Below are 20,179 nucleotides of genomic sequence, written 5' to 3' on the forward strand. Positions count from 1 at the left end.
GGTATGTAAAAAGTCAAACTCACAGAAGGAAAGAATAAAATGGTAGTTGATGAGGGCTGATGGGGAAGGAAATGGGGGATTGTTTACAATGCATATAAAGTTTTAGTAATGCAAGATGAAGACGTTCTAGATATCTGCTATACAACACAGTACCTATAGTTAACAATACAATAAATTTAAATTTTTTAAAATAAATTGAGAAGATAGATAATCATGTTAAGTATTCTTACCAAAACACATACACAACACATACAAACACAAGGTAATTTCTGGAAATTATAGATATGTTTAGTACCCTGGCTATGGTGATAGTATCACAGGTTAGGCATACATCCAAACTCATCAAGTTGTATACTTTCAATGCATCTAAAATATTTTGTACATCAATTATATATTAATAAAGAAAAGATAGAATTAAACATTTGGTTCTTTTATGTTGTTTGTTTAAACCCTCCAGAAGGACAGGGTTACATTGGTCATTTTTGCTACCTTACATTCCATGTATAGTGCTGCAATATAGTAAATACCAAATAAATACTTGTTGAAGAAATAAATAAATGGAAAAATCATTTTTTAAAATAAGGGCAGACAACAACTATACATACACAGACACAGATGCATGGACATGTACATATAATTGTTTGTTTAATTTCACTGTGGACATTTGAAATTTTAATTAAAGCTTTCTAAAGGCCCATGGGCCTGCACTTGGTAGCCACTATTCTGGTGTTTATTTGGGTGGCCGATGTCAATTTTCAGCCATCTGGACATATTTTCCCTGATGGTTATCATGCATTTACTGGGCACGGAGGATTAGACTGCATAATGCACATAAAAGCATTTGTAATCTTTAAAGCACTACAGAAATATAAGGTATTAGCACTTTGTTAGTTATGATATTGCCTCAAAATGTACAGTAGCAAATTCTAAGCTAAAAAATATCCTCCATGTCTACTTAGAAATCATAAGATTATGTAATATTTTTAAAAATGAAATTTTCCCACAGGAGTTTTCACCACTGCTTTTTTCAATTGTTTTACCACATAATCCAGCCTGTTATAAAAACTGCAAAAATATAAAAATGGAATTGCCAAGCTATAATAATCTCTTGAGGGACTACCATATTAAATGTAGTTACCTCTTATACGTTATTTGGCATATTACCAGAATGAAGATTCTATTGTGGGAAACAAAAAGTTTATTTGCAATGGATTTTTCTTTTTTCAAAAATAGTGTTCTCTTCTCAGGCTGGATAAATGATTTGTACACATGACAAATGGCCTTGTTTTGTTTTTTTTTTTTTTCTTTTTTTTCTTTCTTTCTTTTTTTTTTTTAGAGATGAGATGAGAACATTTTGGACACTAAAAACACAGAAACCCTAGCAAATTCAACATTCATGTAAGTAACAATCAGTGAGTGACTGGCAGTGCCATTCACCTTTATATTAACTCAGTCACCCTCTCCTAGGGCCACCTCCTGGGCCATGACCTCATTTGGCACTACTCCACATCAGCACTCTTGCATTTTAATACCCTCATCTTCAAGCACATCTCATCTTTCTGGGTCTCACATGACTCATCCCCTCATACGTGCCCATATTTCATGGAGATCTCTGGAACTATTAGCTTTTAATTTTGTCCTAATATATTCGGCCCCTCTTTCTTATTTTTCTTTTTTAATGATTATTTATTTTTGAGAGAGAGAGTGAGACAGGTGTTTTTCCAGAGACAGAGGATAGAGAAATTAACAAAATGATAAAACTCCCTGCCTTCCTGGAGCTTATCTTCTGGCACAGATTAGAAAGACAATGAACCAAGTGAATAAGAAAAATATGTAGCATAGTAGAAGGTAATGCATGCTGAACTTCAGGTAAAGACTTCAGAGAAGACTGCTTCAGTCAGAGGGAACACTAAATACATAGGCTTTGAAGTGAATATGCAACTCAGATTTTTTGAGGAACAGTAGGAAGACCATTATGGCTGGACCAGAGTGAAAAAGGAGAGAACCAACAGGAGATGGGTGGGGGGATACATGTGGGACTCTGGAAACATATTGTAAAGATTGTGGCTTTTACTCTAAATGAAATGGCATGGCAGTTCAATGGATTTGAAGGCAGAAGGAAGGTAAACTAGTGTGTTCAGGTTGCCTTCTTGACCAGATCCAAATGTCATTTTTGAAAGTATTCTTCATGATAGAGAAAACTGTGAAATCAGCACTCAGGGTCCTAATTTCACATCTCATTTTATTTGTTCTGAGTTTGTGAGTATGTGTGAGTGTATGTGTGTCTGTGAGTATGTGTGTATGTTCTTTGTGTATTTGGATCTGAATATATGACAACCAATGCTTGTGCTGAAGATATGAACACCAAATCTTGTGCTAAAATGAATGTAAAAAGAAGAAAATAAGTAAATACGCTAAAGAAAAAAATACAGATTTCATCCTAATTAGTAAAATAATGAAATAAGCTCATCAAAATCAAGTACAGAAAATGATACTGGTTATCATTACTATTACACACCAATGTTTTAGAGACTTTAGGTTTTAGAATTTTAGAGTGAATACAATAAATCGAAAAATTAAATCATCAGTATAAGTAATGGAGAGGAAATGAGTCAATTATTTTGTGCTGATAAAATTATTGCATATCTAGAAAATACAAAGCTTCTGGAAAAATTGCAAATATTAAAAAAGGAATTTGAATTATACAAACATCAAGTTGCTCTCCCTACACTAGCAAAAATTAACTGGACATAAAAATACGCTAACAAGTACTACAAGCACAGTAATAATTCAATAAAAATACAAAATCTTCATAAAGTAATCTATCTTTATGGAGGGATATAAACATCTGACTAAAATCTGTTCCCTATTTTTGGATTAGAACATCTAATATTAAAATTTCAACCCCTCAAAAATTAATATTTAGAAACTAATTTTATAATTAGAAAAATAATCTTAAAGTTGTTAGTGATGAACAATATTTAATAAAGATAATTATAGAAATAAGAATAATGGGGGGAGCATGCATTACTAGTTATTGAAGTTCACTAAAAAGACAATATAATAGCGGCACCTGGATGGCTCATTTGGTTGAGTGTCCATCTTCAACTCAGGTCATGATCTCCTGGTTCATGAGTTTGAGCCCTGCATTGGGCTCTGTGCTGACAACTCAGAGCCTGGAGCCTACTTCAGATTCTGTGTCTCCCTCTCTCTCTGCCTCATATGCCACCCCACTCTCACTCTGTCTCTCAAAAATAAATAAACATTAAAAATTTTTTTTAAAAAAGACAATATAATAAAAACACGATGCTGCTAGCAAAAGAGAAAATAGTGGTACCAAAGAAAAATCTAAAATTAGTATACAGAAAATACAGAATTTTAAAAACATAAAATTTAATAAACAAAGCATTATTGTTATTTCATTGGGAAAGGATTATGTATGGAATAACTCCTGCAGGCACACCTGAAAATCTACCTTAAAGAAAATAATGGTGGATCTTATGCTGTAGTGAGTTAACTGAAAAAATTCTGGTTGGATTAAATGAATAAAGGTAAAAAAACAATATTCTCTTGGTTTCAGAGAAACGTGATGTTTCTTTTCTTTCTTTTTTTCAGAGAAATTTTGATCAAAGAAAATCCACAATCTGCAAAAGAACCATATTTGATTATGTATATGAAAAGTATGACAGAACATATTCAGAGTCCAAAAAAACAACAACAAAGAAAAATTGGTATGGTGGGAATGTGTACACTATAAGATCAAGAAGAAGTCTGAGGAATAAAACAGCCAAGTTATTCATATTTGTTACCTGGGAGGAAGGAGAGAAGAGGAGTGAGGTAGGGTGAGAACCAAGAAGTAAAGAAAAAACAGAAGAAATAATGGAAAAATGTGCATTAGTGTAATGTCTATTTACATTAACACTATATTATACACTAAAAAAAAAAGTAGGAACATTCATCTTTAGAAATTGGGAGTTTGGAAAATATTCTTTTTTGACTTTGTTTTATCAATATAGTACTGTAAAATATATTAAAATTAAATAAATATAGGGGCACCTGGGTGGCTCAGTCGGTTAAGCGTCCGACTCTTGGTTTTGGCTCAGGTCATTATCTCACGGCTCATGAGTTTGAGCCCTGCATCAGGCTCCGCACTGACAGCACAGAGCCTGCCTGGGATTCTCTTTCTCCATCACTCTCTGTCCTTCCTCTGCTGTCTCTGTCTCTCAAAATAAGTAAAAACTTTAAAAAATTTAATAAAAAAATATAAAATCCAGAACCCTGAAAACACCAAATGCCAAGACTATGGAGCAAAAGGAACTTTTACTCATTCTTGATATAAATACAAAATGATACACTTTGAAAGGCAGTTTAGTAGTTTCTTACAAATGTAAACATACCCTTACCATACAATCCAATGTTCATGCTCCTTGGTATTTACCCAAATGAACTGAAAACTTACACCAACACAAAAACCTGCACAGGGATGTTTATAAGAGCTTTATTTGTAATTACCAAGTTGGAAGCAACCAAGATGTCCTTCAGTAGGTGAATGGTTAAAATAAACTGTGGTACCCAAGAGATATTATTCCTCTTTAAAAAGAAATGAGCTATAAAGCCATGAGGGTAACTTAAGTGCATATTACTAAGTGAAAGAAGACAATTTGAAAAGGCTACATACTATATGATTCCAAGTATATGATATTCTGGAAAAGCCAAAACTATGGAGACTGTAAAGAGATCACTGGTTGCCAAAGGTTAGTGGGGGGAAAGTGATGAACAGGCAGAATTTAGAGAGGGTTTTTAAAGTAGTGAAAATGTTCTGTATGATACTATAATGATGGGTACTTGTTATACATTTCTCTGCACTCATAGCATGTACAACACCAAGAGTGAGCCACAATGTAAACTATGAACTCTGAGTGATAATGATGTATCAATGCAGGTTCATCAACTGTAATAAACTCACCACTGGTCGGGGCAGGGGGTGTTGTTAATAATGGGAAGACCATGCATGTGTATGGGAGGGAGATTATGGGAAATGTCACTACCTTCCTCTCAATTTTGCTATGAACCCAAAGCTGCTCTAAAACCGGTCTCTTATAGAAACAAAGCAGATTTAGAGGTCCAAAAATGTTAAATTTAGAGAGTCTCTATAAGTCATCTTGAAAAATAAAGTTCCGTATTCATGTCTTGATAGGGCAGTAGTTGACTATAAAGCTTTAAAGTGTTCTGAACTGAACCATTTCTAATATACATTCACTTCAGTTGGCAAGACTAATGCATTATGGTCAGAGTCCTGAAAAAACTAAACTTTCCATTCGCAAGGAGCTAAAACCTGTGAAGCCTTCCTTTGAAATGGCACAGACATGTGTACAAACATGGTCATGGCATTCCTTATCTCACCATTTCACTAATAATTTGACTTTCACCATTGAAAGTGATCAGTCAATTGTATGACTTAGCTTCATAGAAAGTGCCTCATTTTTCACTGATGTGTTTTGTGAGGGCCAGATGTTCCCATTCTACACTAAAACCTACGAAACAGACCTCTCACGCGAAATCACGAGGGTGTCCTAGGAATTACCTCTGCCCTCTACCATGGGGCTTTTAGCTGGCTTCCTTGCAGAGTGGCCTGCATTCACATAATGCTTTCTATTCCACAAGAGCTTGAAAAACCTCCCTTTCACTTAGGCTAACTGGAGTTGAGAAAGCCTTTTTCTACCCCTACATAACCGCTACACTTGATTTTCTTCTGTAGTCATATCTATTCTCAAATGTTCATAATATGTTAGGTACCAGAAGTCACAAAGATTAATAAACCTTCGCACACACTTCAGAGAGCTCATATTCCAGTGCAGAAGAGGGAGAGGAAAACAGAAAAACAGAAAGTCATAGGGGCTTTAAGGGATTTGTGGAAGTCCTAATAGAGTTTAGGAAGTCTTTGAAACTGTTGGATAATGTCTCACATGACACACTTGAGTTTCACGGTAAGAAAGGCAGGGAGATCTTTCCAAGGATGACAGTGTGGGTGATGCTGTAAGCTTGGTATGTTTTGTGAATTATTAGAATTTTGATACAGGAAAGATAAGGAGTTGATAGTGGTGGAAGGGTGAATAGAAACGTAGCAATTCCTCTACTTAGGTGGCATGTATTGGCACAGAGGTACCCATTGACTATGATTCTCATCTGTTCTAGTTGGACCCATGTTGTAAATAGTTATCAATATTGTAAATATCACCTGTGAGTATAATAGGAAATAAGTGGCAGATTTGCCCATATTTTAAAGGGCCATGTATGCCAGATTAGAGACTTGAATATGAAAGAAAAAGAGAGCCAAGTAAGATTATTATGTAGAAGGATTACATAACTAAATTTTCTTTTTTAGAAAAGTAACTCTCAGGAAAATGGGGAAGAAGGATAAAAGAAGAAAGGATAATTTTTTAATCTATGTCATCAGTTAATTTAGTAAATGAGAGGAGTAAAAATAACTTTTTTAGAAAGACTAACATTTACAACCAAACAGTGCATTCTTTATTAAACTTAGTACGTTCTTTTATTTTAGATAAGATTAAATCACTCAGGATTGAATAAAGAGGTGGTTCAATATTTACTTTTATTTATATTTATATTTTTTGGAGAGAGCGACAGAATCAGATCAGAGAGAGAGAGAGAGAGCGAGCAAATCCCAAGCAGGCTCCATGCTCAGTATGGAGCCCAACATGGGGCTGAATCTCACAACCATGAGATCATGACCTGATCCAAAATCAAGAGTCAGAAGCTTAACCAACTGTGCCACAAAGGGCCCCAAGAGGTATTTGCACTGTATGCTTCAACCGCTTTGAACATTATGTTCCAGAATGCTTAAAACAACAACAACAACAACAACAACAACAACAACAACAGCAACAAACTCCTTTGTTCTTGCTCACCTCTCCACACTAAACACAGCACCCAAACCTGTGCCTCTAACTCCGATCAAAATTCGTAGGACTGTCTGATCCCACGACCCACAAGAGGCCTTCAAACCTCAAGGAGAATTGAAAAGAATGTAGAGTTTATGTGCAAACCAGGACTGCCACTGAATAAACACTCCTCCGGGCCCTAAAATATATGTAAGTAAGCAGAGCTATCTCAGTAGATGGGGGAAAAACCCTTGAAATCAGGGGTCAGAAAACTTTTTTTTAAAGGCCACATAATAAATAGTTTAGGCTTTAACATATAGTCTCTGTTACAACTACTCAGTTCTATAAATATAGCCCCCAAGTAGCCACAGACATTGTGTAAATGAGTGTGTTTTTTCCAACAAAACTTTATTTACAAAAACAGAAGGTGGATTTGATTCACAGGCCTTACTTAGTTACCCAGCCCCTGTTTTAGAATGATATCCTAGTATCCTCAAACTAACAGAAACCTGTACATAAGATATTCACTCCACCAAATCATATTAGTATTCCAGAAAACAAGGGAAGAGCAAGGGGATTTCACCTGGTTTCACCACAGAATAATATTCTATGTTTGCCTTTGTTTCTTCACAGGTTCTTGATCATTCTTATAAAGAAACTTTACACTTTTCTGTTTGCTGAAAAATAAATTTCATCAGATTGTTGCCATGGAAACATAGTAATGCAGACTGAAGAGTCTATCTAATAATTGAATTCTTCTAGTTTACACAATCTGGATTGCTCTAGATTTTATTTATATTAGGAGGGAGGAGGAGGAGTAAGGGGAGGAGGAGGAGGGGGGATCTCTCTTTCACAGTCATCTTTCATTGCTAATTTCTCTTTATTAAATATTGCCTATTTCAGTAATAGAGAAAAATAAATTAATCTTTTATACCATAAGAATCAAGTTTATTATTGAAATAAAGAATTATCAGAGATTTCAATAGTTTACCATAGTGGTTAAGGATACAGACCACCTTCTAATGCCCTCTCTGCCACTTACTGCCTGTGTGATCTAGAGCAAATTGCTTGTCTCTCTGTGCCTCAGTAATAAAAGAAGGTTAATAATAATAGCTTTCAAATAGGAATGTTATGAAAAGTTAACAAATTAATGCAGGAAAACCAGCCACTCAGGATAGGGCTTGTTACATAAAAAGCACTCCATAAAGAGCTATTATTATCATCCAATTATTTTAAATTTTACTTAAATATATTTTGCAAGTGCAGTTTGTCTTAAAGTTACCAGAACCCTCTGAGATACAGGTGCCTCTAAAGCTCAAGCCCCGGTACTGGAGGAGGCCTTTGAAATCATTTGTTGTTTTCATCCCTCACACAGGAATCTTTCTCTGTCCAATAACATTAAGGCCTTATGTTCTCCTTCTAGGCATTTTCAGCTGTCAGATCCATAGCACCTTACAATGCAACTTGTTTCATTTACATTTCAGCTGCACATCTAATAAGCATGGTGATATTGTTGAGACAGGTAATGTCTCTGAGCTCAGAGTCTTCATTTGTGAAGTCAAGTTAATATTCTTTATCTACTTCAGAAAGGACTTGAGAGAGTAAGAAGAATATTTCTCACTCTAAATTTCACAAAGTAGCATTCCAGAGAGCTTTCCCCTCTCCAGGAGGGAAAAGCACGAAAAGAAAACATGCAGCTTGTCTTTACCATCTCCCTCCCTTCTGGGAATTAATGACTGGCCTGTCTGGTAAGGTGGAAGAAGAATTGAGAAGGTGTGACTTAGCCTCTTCTTTTCTTATGGAGCAGTCTGGACTCTGAATCTGAGTTTTCCTACTGTCATTCTGAAAGCCGTCTATCTTCTATAGCAGGAAAGTCCTGTTATTGTCCAGCCCTCGCTGTGACTCTGGGGTTGGGGAATCATGTTAGGAAGTCCATTTGGTCACAGATCAAAGACTTGGTCTCTAATTAGCTGAGATACATTAATCTCCTTGACTCATTTCCATTGGTTTTTAATTTGAGAACAGGGCTGTTGTTTAATCAACCTTTAAAATAACCCTAACATTGACAATTCATTACAATACTTGATGAGACAGTACATATGCAAATGTTAAATTTGCAGTTAAGAGTATTTCTCCATTATAGTATAGACAGATCTTTCTCTCTCTCTTGTTTGTAACAGACAGAATAATATAAAACAAAGATAATATATAAAATCACTTATTAACAGTGTAGTTTTCCTTGTTCTTCAACTTTTAGTGACAACTTCTCAATCCGTTGCTACCCCTAGCCCTGTAACACACACACATTCTGTTCTTGCCTCCAAAATTAGGAAGAAAATGGGGGCTATCAAGTGATTTTCCTGTTTTTAAACCTTTAAACATACCTACCTCGTTAAAAAAAATATGTTCCACTTCTGGAATTAACCTTCTCAGCTTGCTCCATCCACCTTTGCTTTAACAGCCCCTGATTCCCACATCTTAGGAGTTTTACGGAATTAAGTGTCCTCCCTCGTTTATTAAACCCCCTATCCTACCTGGATCCTAAAATTAAACAACCAAATCTCTGTGACTGGGCTGTGTATGCAGGTTACAAATCTTTATGAGTCATAAAAGAAAAAGGCTGGCATTGCCCAAAATGCCACGAAGTCAAAATTAAATAACAAGAGGGAAAATATTTGTTACACGTGTCAATGAACTACTTAATTTATAAAATACTTTTGTATAAATCAATAAGGAAAAATAAACAGAAAAAACTAAGTTCCTGAAGTCTAAAGAAAATATAAATATATATCACTCATTCACATATGAAAGACATAGAATCTCATAAACGACTACAAATTAAAACACTATGATGACAGTCTTCACCTATAAAATTAGCAAGTACCAAATAATTTATTAATACCTTGTGCTAACACAGGTATAAAAATATAAGTGCTTTTCACTGTATAGCTTTGTTCACTGTTAAAATTATTTTTTCATGATCATAAATTACATTTTTGGAAAACAAAGAACTACTGTGTTAAACACCTGTCTTTTGACCCAATTTTTCCTTGAGAGAGAGTTTTATCATTCTCCAATCTCCATTTATTAGTTTAACCTCACAAAACAGTGGCTTACATGCCATGGGTTCATTTTCCCAGCTCCTACTTAACATTTAGCTACTTCATTCTCAATCCACTTTGATTTCTCCATTTGTCCATCTCTTGCTAAATCACCAATTACTTCTACCTCAATAAATCCAAAGGCCCTTTCAGTATTATTTCCACTTGATCTAGAATTATTTGACACGGGTAGCCCCTCCTTTAAACATTCCACACTTGCTGGGATGACATAACATTCTCTGGGTTTTCCTCCTCCAACTCTGGATTTGCTTTCTCCCTATGGTCTTTTCATAGTTCATCCTTCTTCCAATCATAACATTTTGAGATTTCTTTCAAGGCTAAGTTCTCAGACTTCACCAACTTGAATTTTACATACTCATGCATTCTGTTCATAAATCTAAATTACTCAGATGATTCATGCATTTTTATTTACAGGCTATATACCTCTTTTGAGCTCCAGACTGACATATTCTCCAGTTTTCTTGGCTATATTTATGTTTGAAATGCACATCAGGGCAGTTTATCCAAAACCGAACTCATGATCTGCTCCCTACTTCACACCTGATTCTTCTCCAACTCTCTTCATCTCCGTAGTGATCATTACTCATCTTGTTATAAAGCACCAGAATCTTAGGAGTCACTCCTGTCGTCTTCCCCATGCTTCTCTACAATATCCAATGCACCCAACAGCTCCTACTGATTTTTTTCAATGTACTGAGTTGTATATCAATTTTGATACATTTTGATGAGTTTGGACATATGCATATACCCTGATAACACCATAACAAATACATAATAAGCACATTTTAATTAGTAAATAGCTCTTGATCTGCTGCTTAGTCCTTGATGGTATCATTTTTATTAGGGATACTGTTTCCTCTGTATCCACCCTATCACTTCTAATCCATAATCTATACCCAAGTTATCTTTGGAACTATCACATCTATCATATTCTTACTCCCACAGAAAGGCTTCTCCAATAATGGGATAAATGTCAAAATACTACAAGGCTGAAAATGTTATTTCTTAGGCTCCTCTCCAAACTTTTTCACACATGCTCCCCTTACCCTCTGTACTCAACCCTCGTGGTTTAGAGAGTTTTGCACATGGTCTGAGTCAGATGCATCTAAATAACTGCTTGTTTATAGACTGAACATCACACAATTAGTCTGAACTCAAATGTGGATAAGTATAAAAATCTCCAGGCAAAGTAGAGCATAGTTTGGCTAGATTTATCTGCACTATACATTCATCACAAAAAGCTCAATAATTTTCCAGGCATTTTATTAAGTTTATCTAATTTTCAAAGGGTAACCTAAAACAACAAAAGCAAAAAGAAAGCAAACTTAAATGGAGCTTATCACAAGTGTAGAAACAGTTATGTTGCTAACACTTCTCTCTTCATGATACTCAGAATGGCCACTAGTATAAGAAACTGGTATGATCTTTTCCAGTCATTTAACCTCTTTGAGTCTCAATTTGTTCCCCTGAAAAAATGGGGTAATTATTACCAAACTCAAAGGCACCTAAAACTTAACATATTCATTGCTTAGAGCATTAAATTAATCTCTCTCTCTTCCTCTACCCCCACTCTTCTCTCTTCTCACTGTTTCTTCCTTTCTTCCCCACTCTCTTTCCCTCTCTCCTTGTCTCCTGACACATAACAGGAACTCAATGAAAATTAAGTTTTGTTTTGTTTTTTCTCATCACAATTAAATGATAATGAATGGCCCAGTGTGCAAATATACTTATTTTTAAAATGGCTTTAATTTAGAATGAATACTCCTGATATGCAAAGATTAAAGACTAATGTCAACTTCTGAAGAATGCCTACTATAATAGTTCTAGTAGAACAATTGTTTGTAATTCTAGCCACAAAGATATTTATTAGAATAAGCTCTTGTCCTTTCCATTTTGAAAAACATTGATGTAGAGTGACCTCCTGATAAGAAATACTGGTTATAATTCCCAAATAGCTTTGAAATTTAAGTACATTTCCTCTGGCAGCCTGGTAATAATCATCATATTGAAGGACGGAGATTCTTAATTCAAATAGATAAATAGTGTTAGTTAATTATAGACAAGATAAAAACCAATCTTGAAGTAGTTAATTTGCTAAAAGTTGGTCCTTGTTTCCAAGTTCAGATTTAAGTTTATAACTTGTAAATAATATACCTCAAATGATATTTTCCCAAGTAAAAACTAAAACACTGTATCCATTCTAGAAAAGCACCTTTAGAAATTTCATTACTGTTCATATTATTGATCCCATTCTGCTTTCAGGGCCAAAATGTTTAGCAAGACTATTTCAGGGACCTGGACAGGGCATTTTCATTGGCAATGAGACAATGGATTACACTGAGTTCAAGCGAGAAAACACAGTAGCCAGGTCTATATCACTCTAACACCCTTCTGATGTGCAGTACAGATGGCGAGATATGTTGACGATGAAGTTGTCTCAGCAGCAGTGTTATCTTATTAGTCCCACCATGCATTTTAGTTGAATGACCTATTAAACATGGCTGTCCCATGGCAACTGGACAGATTTATAACAAAACGGGACCCTCTAGAAAGCTGTGAATATAGATTCCTTTCTCATAGCCTTGACTTCTAATTTCTAAGAACCATCCAACCAGGTCTGAGTTGGGTAGGGGAAGGAAAGAGCATGCAGGGAGATTGGGAGAATATATGCAAACAAAATAATCTCAAATTACTAAGAGTACATCATAGAGAATATAGTCAATGATACTGTTATAGCATTGTATGGTGACAGATGGTACATACATTTGTGGTGAGCATAGTGTAACATATAGAGATGTTGAATTACTAAACTGTATGCCTGAAACTAATGTAACATTGTGTGTCAACTATAGGAGTTATAGGGTGAACTGAATTTTTAGGGGGTAGTGTTAAAATAAAAATGCTAACTTAAATTTGAATTATCTAAGATAGTTTCTTTACATACCCAGAATCTATGAAGAACTTGGAGTTTGTTATCAGACAACTTCTCCACTGTTTCTCTCTTTTTTTTTTTTAAATTTTTTTAACGCTTATTTATTTTTGAGACAGAGAGAGACAGAGCATGAACAGGGGAGGGGCAGAGAGAGAGGGAGACACAGAATCTGAAACAGGCTCCAGGCTCTGAGCTGTCAGCACAGAGCCCGACGCGGGGCTCGAACTCATAGACCGCGAGATCATGACCTGAGCCGAAGTCAGATGCTTAACCGACCGAGCCACCCAGGCGCCCCGTCCACTGTTTCTCTTTTACAGGAGACAGTCTGGTAGAGAAAAGCACTGGATTATGGGCCACAGCAATTGGGCTTTTGTGTGACCTTGACCATGTTATCCAAACTTTGGGGGTATCAGTTTCCTCACTTGGAAAATGAGAGTGAGTAAATGAACTAAATATTCTCATAATTATTAAATTTTGCCTTTCTGCTCACTACCCTTGACCTCCACTCTTATGAATAGGAATATTTTAAATTTACTGAAAAGTAATAGAACACAGTGCTAAATGCTCAGTCTCTACAATTACACAGACTTATATTTAATTTTGTTTTCAATGCATACATCTATATGGCCTTCTCCACATCACTATTACTCAATATAAATTGAGACTTAGAATCCTTGTCTATAAAATGGGGATGATAATAGAATTCAACATGAAGTTGTTCTTAGATTCATTTATTTTTTCTTTCATAGCACTCTCCACCTTCTATCTAATTTACCACCTGCAAGGTCCATAAAGGTAGTGAGTATTATCTGTTTCATTCACTGACATATCTCAACCATCTTAACGTATAACAGCCAGTCAGTATCTATCAAATAAATAAATGAAACAACACATGTACAGAGCTTAGAGTAGTAATTGGCACAAAACAGTTCATAAATTATTCTACAAATGGTCTTGATAAATGGTTTTATTAATACCTAGAGTGCCATTTCACCATGAAGAAGTAGAAAAGGAAGAAGTAGGAACATCCCAAAGGGAAGATGAAGGGGACCGACCATCATACTGTTACCAAATATCTGAAAGACTATCACGTTACTTTCAAAGAAAAGAATATGAGCCAAGAGGTGGAAACTATAGGAACCTATTTTTTGAAGTCGTAAGTAAGAATGGCTTTTCTAACAAAACTCCTCTAAGGTGAAATGAACTGGTGCTCAAGTAAATGTTGAATTATTACTAGCCAATTAATGAAGTGATTAAGAAACCTAAGTAAAAGTTATGCATCTCTTATTCCATGAATTAAATGATATGGAGAGAACTTCCAATAAATGACATATACAAAATAAAATTTAAAAATATAAAATAGGGACACCTGGATGGCTCAGTCAGTAGAGTGTGCAGCTGTTGATCTTGGGGTTGTAAGTTTGAGCCCTACATTGGGTGTAGAGATTACTTAAAAATAACATATATATAGATATATAACATATATCTGTATATATAAAATATAGAATTTTGGCCTTGTGGTACTGTTGGTAATAAAAAATATAGATGGAATATGGCAAATATAGTGAATACCTACCTATTTTCCTTGTGTACATGTGATCAAAAACTATTTACATGTTGACAAATCACATAGCTAAAAAACAAATACTGCCGATTTGTCTCATTAATGTTGGCAAAGTAGCAGATAGGAGCTACAGAATCTCTTATACCCTAGAAGGAAAACAGGATGGTTTAAAGCTAGCTTCTTTATTTCCTTTTCTTTTTACCCCAGTGGTAACACTGCACTTTAGAATTTAATATTGGCAGTGAGAATGTTCCTGAGTTGTATGAAACTAACTGGTGCATCACTCTTGCCAACTAGGGATGATTTTAGATGAAATGTATGACATCAGTGAAAAAGGAATCTCACTCGATATCATTTTTATGAAGGATAGTTGGCCTCATACTAAAATAGTCCCATCAATCTATTGCCATCAGGTCAGACAGAAAAGCATTAGGTACATAAAGTGGCTGTCATAAAATGTAGCCAAGCAGGAGCCAAGTCTGATCACAGAAGGTCAGTTAAGCATTTAGAAAATAAAGGAAGCATGTTTTCTTTAACGAGCCATTAAAAATTACTAACAAGTGAGTTAGCATTCTATTGTGGACAGAAATACTGAGAAAGATGCAGTGGTTCTGAAGGTTTTCTCTTTTTTTTTAATTGGCTGCCTACTAAAACAAGATATGCAATAACAAAACTTTTTAAAGTTATAGAACAGTGAACTGCATCCACAAAGTCAAACTATGGGGTCATTTTACTAACTGTGATGGCTAATCTCACGTGACAATTTACTGGGTCAGGGGATGCCCAGATATTTGGCTAAACATTATTCTGGGTGTGTCTATGAGGGTCTTTCCAGGTGAGATTAACATATATATCAATAGACTAAGTGGTGAAGCTTGATTCCCTAATGTGGGTGGCCCTCATCCAACCTATTGAAGACCTGAGTAGAATAAAAAAGAATGAATAAGAGGGAACTCTTCCTTCATGAATGCTTGAGTTGGGACATTGGTCTTTTCTGGCCTTCAGAACTGAACCCAAACATCTGCTCTTCTTGGGTCCCAAGTCTGCCAGCTTTCAGACCAGAACTGTACCATTGGTTCTGAGTATCTCTTTCTCCTTACACACACACACACACACACACACACACTACTATTTCTGTTTTTCTAAGAGAACTCTAACATTCTGATTCAATAGCATCAGCAGGCAATAAGCCGAGTTGTGCCAATCAAGTGAATTATCCAGATAATTAAAGTCAATCCCTGTAGAAGTTAATGTTTTAGAAACTTGTCTGGTAACAATGTAGGTGATCAGGCAATGTAATAACACTTTTGTAATGTAAAATAATGAATCCATTTCCAATGCTTTTAAAAATTAGTCCTGAAGGAATTCCTTACTTTCAAACTTAAAATTCTAGGATTCTATATTATAGAAACAAGTTTATATAACTATTTTTAAAATCAATTTCAAAAGCAACAGCAAAAAGTCTCAAAGTGTTTTTTCCTGAGGGAATGAAGAAATTATCCAATTCTCTAAGAACCCATCTCATTTCCTTACAGCCATTTTTTTAAGACTGAAGTAATCATTATCTCATGTGTTGATTCCTGTTATCATCATTAATCAGCACATGGCAAATCTACTTATTTTCCATGATTATTTCCAGGCTTTGCTGTTTTATGATATTTAAGTTCTACTTCTACTACACAGATTAAATTTCCAAAGCATCTGTCCTTATGCACCAAAATACACCATTTTATGTTTCCAAATTATTACCTTCATGTGAATTTTCTCATTGCCACTCACCTGCCCAGAAGCAAAAATTCTCCTGCTAGACCCAGGCGCCTCATGGCCATCAGGAGACCTCTCACAGTCATGCCCTCACAGAAGCAGGCCACCACCCGGGCTTTGGGCAAGTGACTCCTGAGCTTCTTCAGCAGCTTATCGAAACTCTGTTCCCCTGCGTTGCTGTAGATTTTGTAAGAATGAGCGATGCAAATTCCTTCCTTGGCTGACATATCTTTGAAAGCCTCCATCCCACTTTCTCCATAGTTGCCTGTGTGAAAAGAGATAAGTAGAGGGGTAGTGAATGAGAGTGCTGGATGCACTGAGTCCAATTAGAGTGCGAAGGGCTGGGAGCATGATGGTCATTTGGTAGTGTTGAACTTGGAGCCTGAAGACCTGAATAAGTTTTTGCTCTTTCACTAACTTGTTCACTTTAGGCAATTTACAATGAAATTACATTATATGTATTGAACTTTAAACATTTTTTTCCACTGAGAGAGAAAATAGTATAAAAAGCACAAGCAAAAGCAATTCAGCACCCCCTTTACTTAAAAAGTTCATATTCTAGTGTGAGATGATAGAAGACTTTCATCTGCTGTATTTTTATACTATCTCACTTCCCTTTGCTTCTCACTGCGTGACCGTCTCATCCCACCAGATCAGATTCTTGTATTTAAAGATATAATACATATACTAAATATAGTATAGATGTTGTTGTAGAATATTATATGTTGTGTGGTATTATATTTTTATAGAATATTATGCATATTATATTCTATTAGCAATCATAAGTATTAGTGGCTTTATCCCAACCAAAAAATTCCAGATCATTGAGATTTCAGTCTTGTTACAGATAAATGTATAAGCTTATGAAAAATATTTAAATTTTCATTCTACACAACCACAGGGAAGTTAGTGATTTGGGGGAATAATTCCAATGTCCTCTGCAAATTTGGGGAGCCAAGGACTGATGGTGGTCCTTTAAATTAATGGAAAGTGGTGATCAATACTGATAATCAACTGTATGCCAGGAAGTGTACCAAGACCTTTATATATGTGGTCTCACTTAACTCTCACGATAATATACTGAAGTATGCATTATGACCTCCATTCTGCAGATAAGAAAACAGATGAGATGGTTAGGTTTATACTTACTCAAAGTTACATACCCAGTAGGTAGAAGGCTGCACCGAATTCTCAAATCTAAGAGTGCAGATTCTGCTCCCTCCACTCATCCATGGCTGACTTTTGGAAGACTCAGAAGCCCAATTATATCTACATTTCTTTTTCTGATATAAAGGTCATGATACTTCAATTTTCGATATTTTTAGAGCATTTTAAGGCTTTATAAATCATAACAGGCTCATTTTCTGAGTTTCCAAAAGATTAGGTGGATAAGGGGGAAAGATTTTAAGAATATAGGAGCCTATTACAAGACAACCAAGCTACGGGGCACATAAGGATGTAACTAGCCTAACAATCAACTAGACCAAGGATTGGAATTTCACCATGAGGGGATCTCAAATGAATAAAGAAGTACAAGGCATTCAATTGCATTGGCTTCACTATATGAGTATAGTAGAGATAACTTATAAATACATATATCTATATAACATTTTGATCTTTGAAGTCTGTTCATACAGATTATAGCTCACTGCTCCTTACACCAACTCTGTGATAGAGGTAATATTATCTTCCAATTCCACTCACAACTGATAAAATTGAAGTTCACACTTAGCAAATAGGTGGCAGAGTCTTGGTTTAAACATAGATCTTCTCACTCCTGACCCTGTGTATGTTTTCCTACAGCACAGGTATTTTGCTGCAAATGAGATCCTCAGACATTGAGGGTGGTTTTTGTGTAGTTTTATCTTCATGAATAAACTGTAAAGGGCAGGGCAGGACAGCTTAAGTCCCGACCACAAATACTGATGGGACAGCTGCATCTTTCCTTTTTCTCCAGAAATAAAATAACAAGGAACCTTGATGATGATGGCAAGTGGGCAATATAGCTATTTTGCAATTAACAAAGTTTAAAGGACCCCCTTTGAAAAATGTGCCCAAGGGCCTTAATTACTAGCTTTACACTAATCTGAGTAATCTATTATTCTCTGGTTTATTTTTAGCGACCTCTATTTTTCAACTGACTATCTTGCACTTAATACTATCATTAATGCTGGGGTATTTGCATACATAATGCGAAATTAGGTACACAGTGATCGTGATGACAATAATAAAAGTTCTCAATATATTCACAGTTAAACAAGAAAAAATATCTGACAAACCCATAATCTTTAGCACTTCTCCCAACAACATTTTAACATTGTTTTTGTTTATATGGTAAATTATATGGAAGCAGCTTGTAATAGGGAGAGAATCTTGTTATTGGAGAGATCTGAGTTCTAATTTAGCTTGGACAGTCTCTCTAAATCTAGCTTTTTCACCTGAAAATCAGAGGTAACACTGCTTAATATATGGATATTTTGTATATTATATACGTTAAACATTATATCTAGTTTAAATATTATAAGAAATGCTTATAATTATTATTTTATAATTATATACAATTGTTATTATACAATATTATATATAACAATAAACATTATACATAATTATAATATATATTATAAGACAATATATGTTAAATATACAACATTCTAATAGGTAGACTGAACCCAATTAATTGCACCTATTGGGACTATAGAATGTTCTAGTTCAGAATCTAAACTGCTCTCTCCTGGAGCATCTAAAACAAATAATGGAGCCAACAGCATTAACACTCAACATTGGATTAAAGAATGAACTTAAATTAGTTGGGGAAATATGATTTTCTGAGAACAAAACCCAAGCAGTACTCTTTAAAACTAAAATAGGAAATAGTTTCATTATGTGTGTGGCATGAAAATTCTGCAGAATAATTTTGATTTAATAAAAGCAAGCCATGGTAATTTGGATATTAAAAATGGGAGTATGTATTCCATTCATTCCAATAAAATTTGGAGGCCTGAAATGTTGAGATTTTCTGTAACTGATCTAAAGACTATATTCTGGAATTACACATTTAAAGATAAAGGAGAGGAGCACCTGGGTGGCTCAGTTAGTTAAGCATCCAACTCTTAATCTTGGCTCTGGTCATGATCTCAGTTCATGGAATCGAGCCCTGTGTTGGGCTCTGCATTGACAGTGTGGAGCCTTCTTGGGATTCTCTCTCTCCCTCTCTCTCTCTCTGCCCCTCCCCAGCTCATCTGGGCACACACTCTCCCTCTCTCTCAAAAAAAATACATATTTTAAATAAATAAATAAATAAATAAATAAATAAAATGAAAATAAAGGGGAAACTTAAAAAGTTCATAAATTTATTACAGGAAATGAAATAGATTCCAAGCAATGCACAGAATGAGAAAGAACTAAGGAAACAAAGTTTATTTTTCTAACAGGGAAATAAAAGTGACAAAGGAAGATATGGTGTAGAATATGAAAGTGGTTTGTGGCTTCATTTTAAGTAACTGGTAAAAGCAGGAAGGAATCCATCGGACACTCTTTTAAACAGCAAAGGGCTGGTGATTTGGAATTATCTGAAGAAAATATAATCATAGCTTTACTGGACTCTTAGCTTGCACTACTTATAGTTGCAATAATGCAAATGCCTATTACTGATTTTCAACTTTATGAATCTACATATAGACAAAGTAAAAAACTCATTATGCAACAGAAATAAATCTGATGAACCTTTACAAAAAAATTAAAGAAAAAGATGATAGGTTGAGAAGTGGAAGCAGGGTGAGTTTGGGTGTTGAAATCCTTCACGCACAATCTGGAAGTCAAGATTTAGAGACTGAAAGAGAAATGGTTAAGAGAATTGTTGGAATCTAAAAAATAAGAGACTAATCTATTAATGTAA

The 20,179-nt window shown here is 35.1% G+C and overlaps 1 protein-coding gene across 4 annotated transcripts in view; it reads right to left on the minus strand.

Moving 5' to 3' along the window:
* The window catches only part of GRM5 (glutamate metabotropic receptor 5), a 528,255-nt gene that overhangs the window by 317,318 nt on the left and 190,758 nt on the right, over nt 1-20,179 (minus strand). For all 4 annotated transcript variants that reach the window (XM_053900181.1, XM_053900183.1, XM_053900180.1 and 1 more), the window contains exon 3: nt 16,300-16,549. In XM_053900181.1, coding sequence (XP_053756156.1) covers nt 16,300-16,549 — 250 coding nt within the window. The remainder of the gene's footprint in view (nt 1-16,299; nt 16,550-20,179) is intronic.

The sequence above is a fragment of the Panthera pardus genome, unplaced genomic scaffold, assembly GCF_024362965.1.
Source record: "Panthera pardus isolate Hobbes unplaced genomic scaffold, ASM2436296v1 HiC_scaffold_12, whole genome shotgun sequence".
Taxonomy (NCBI): Eukaryota; Metazoa; Chordata; class Mammalia; order Carnivora; family Felidae; genus Panthera; species Panthera pardus.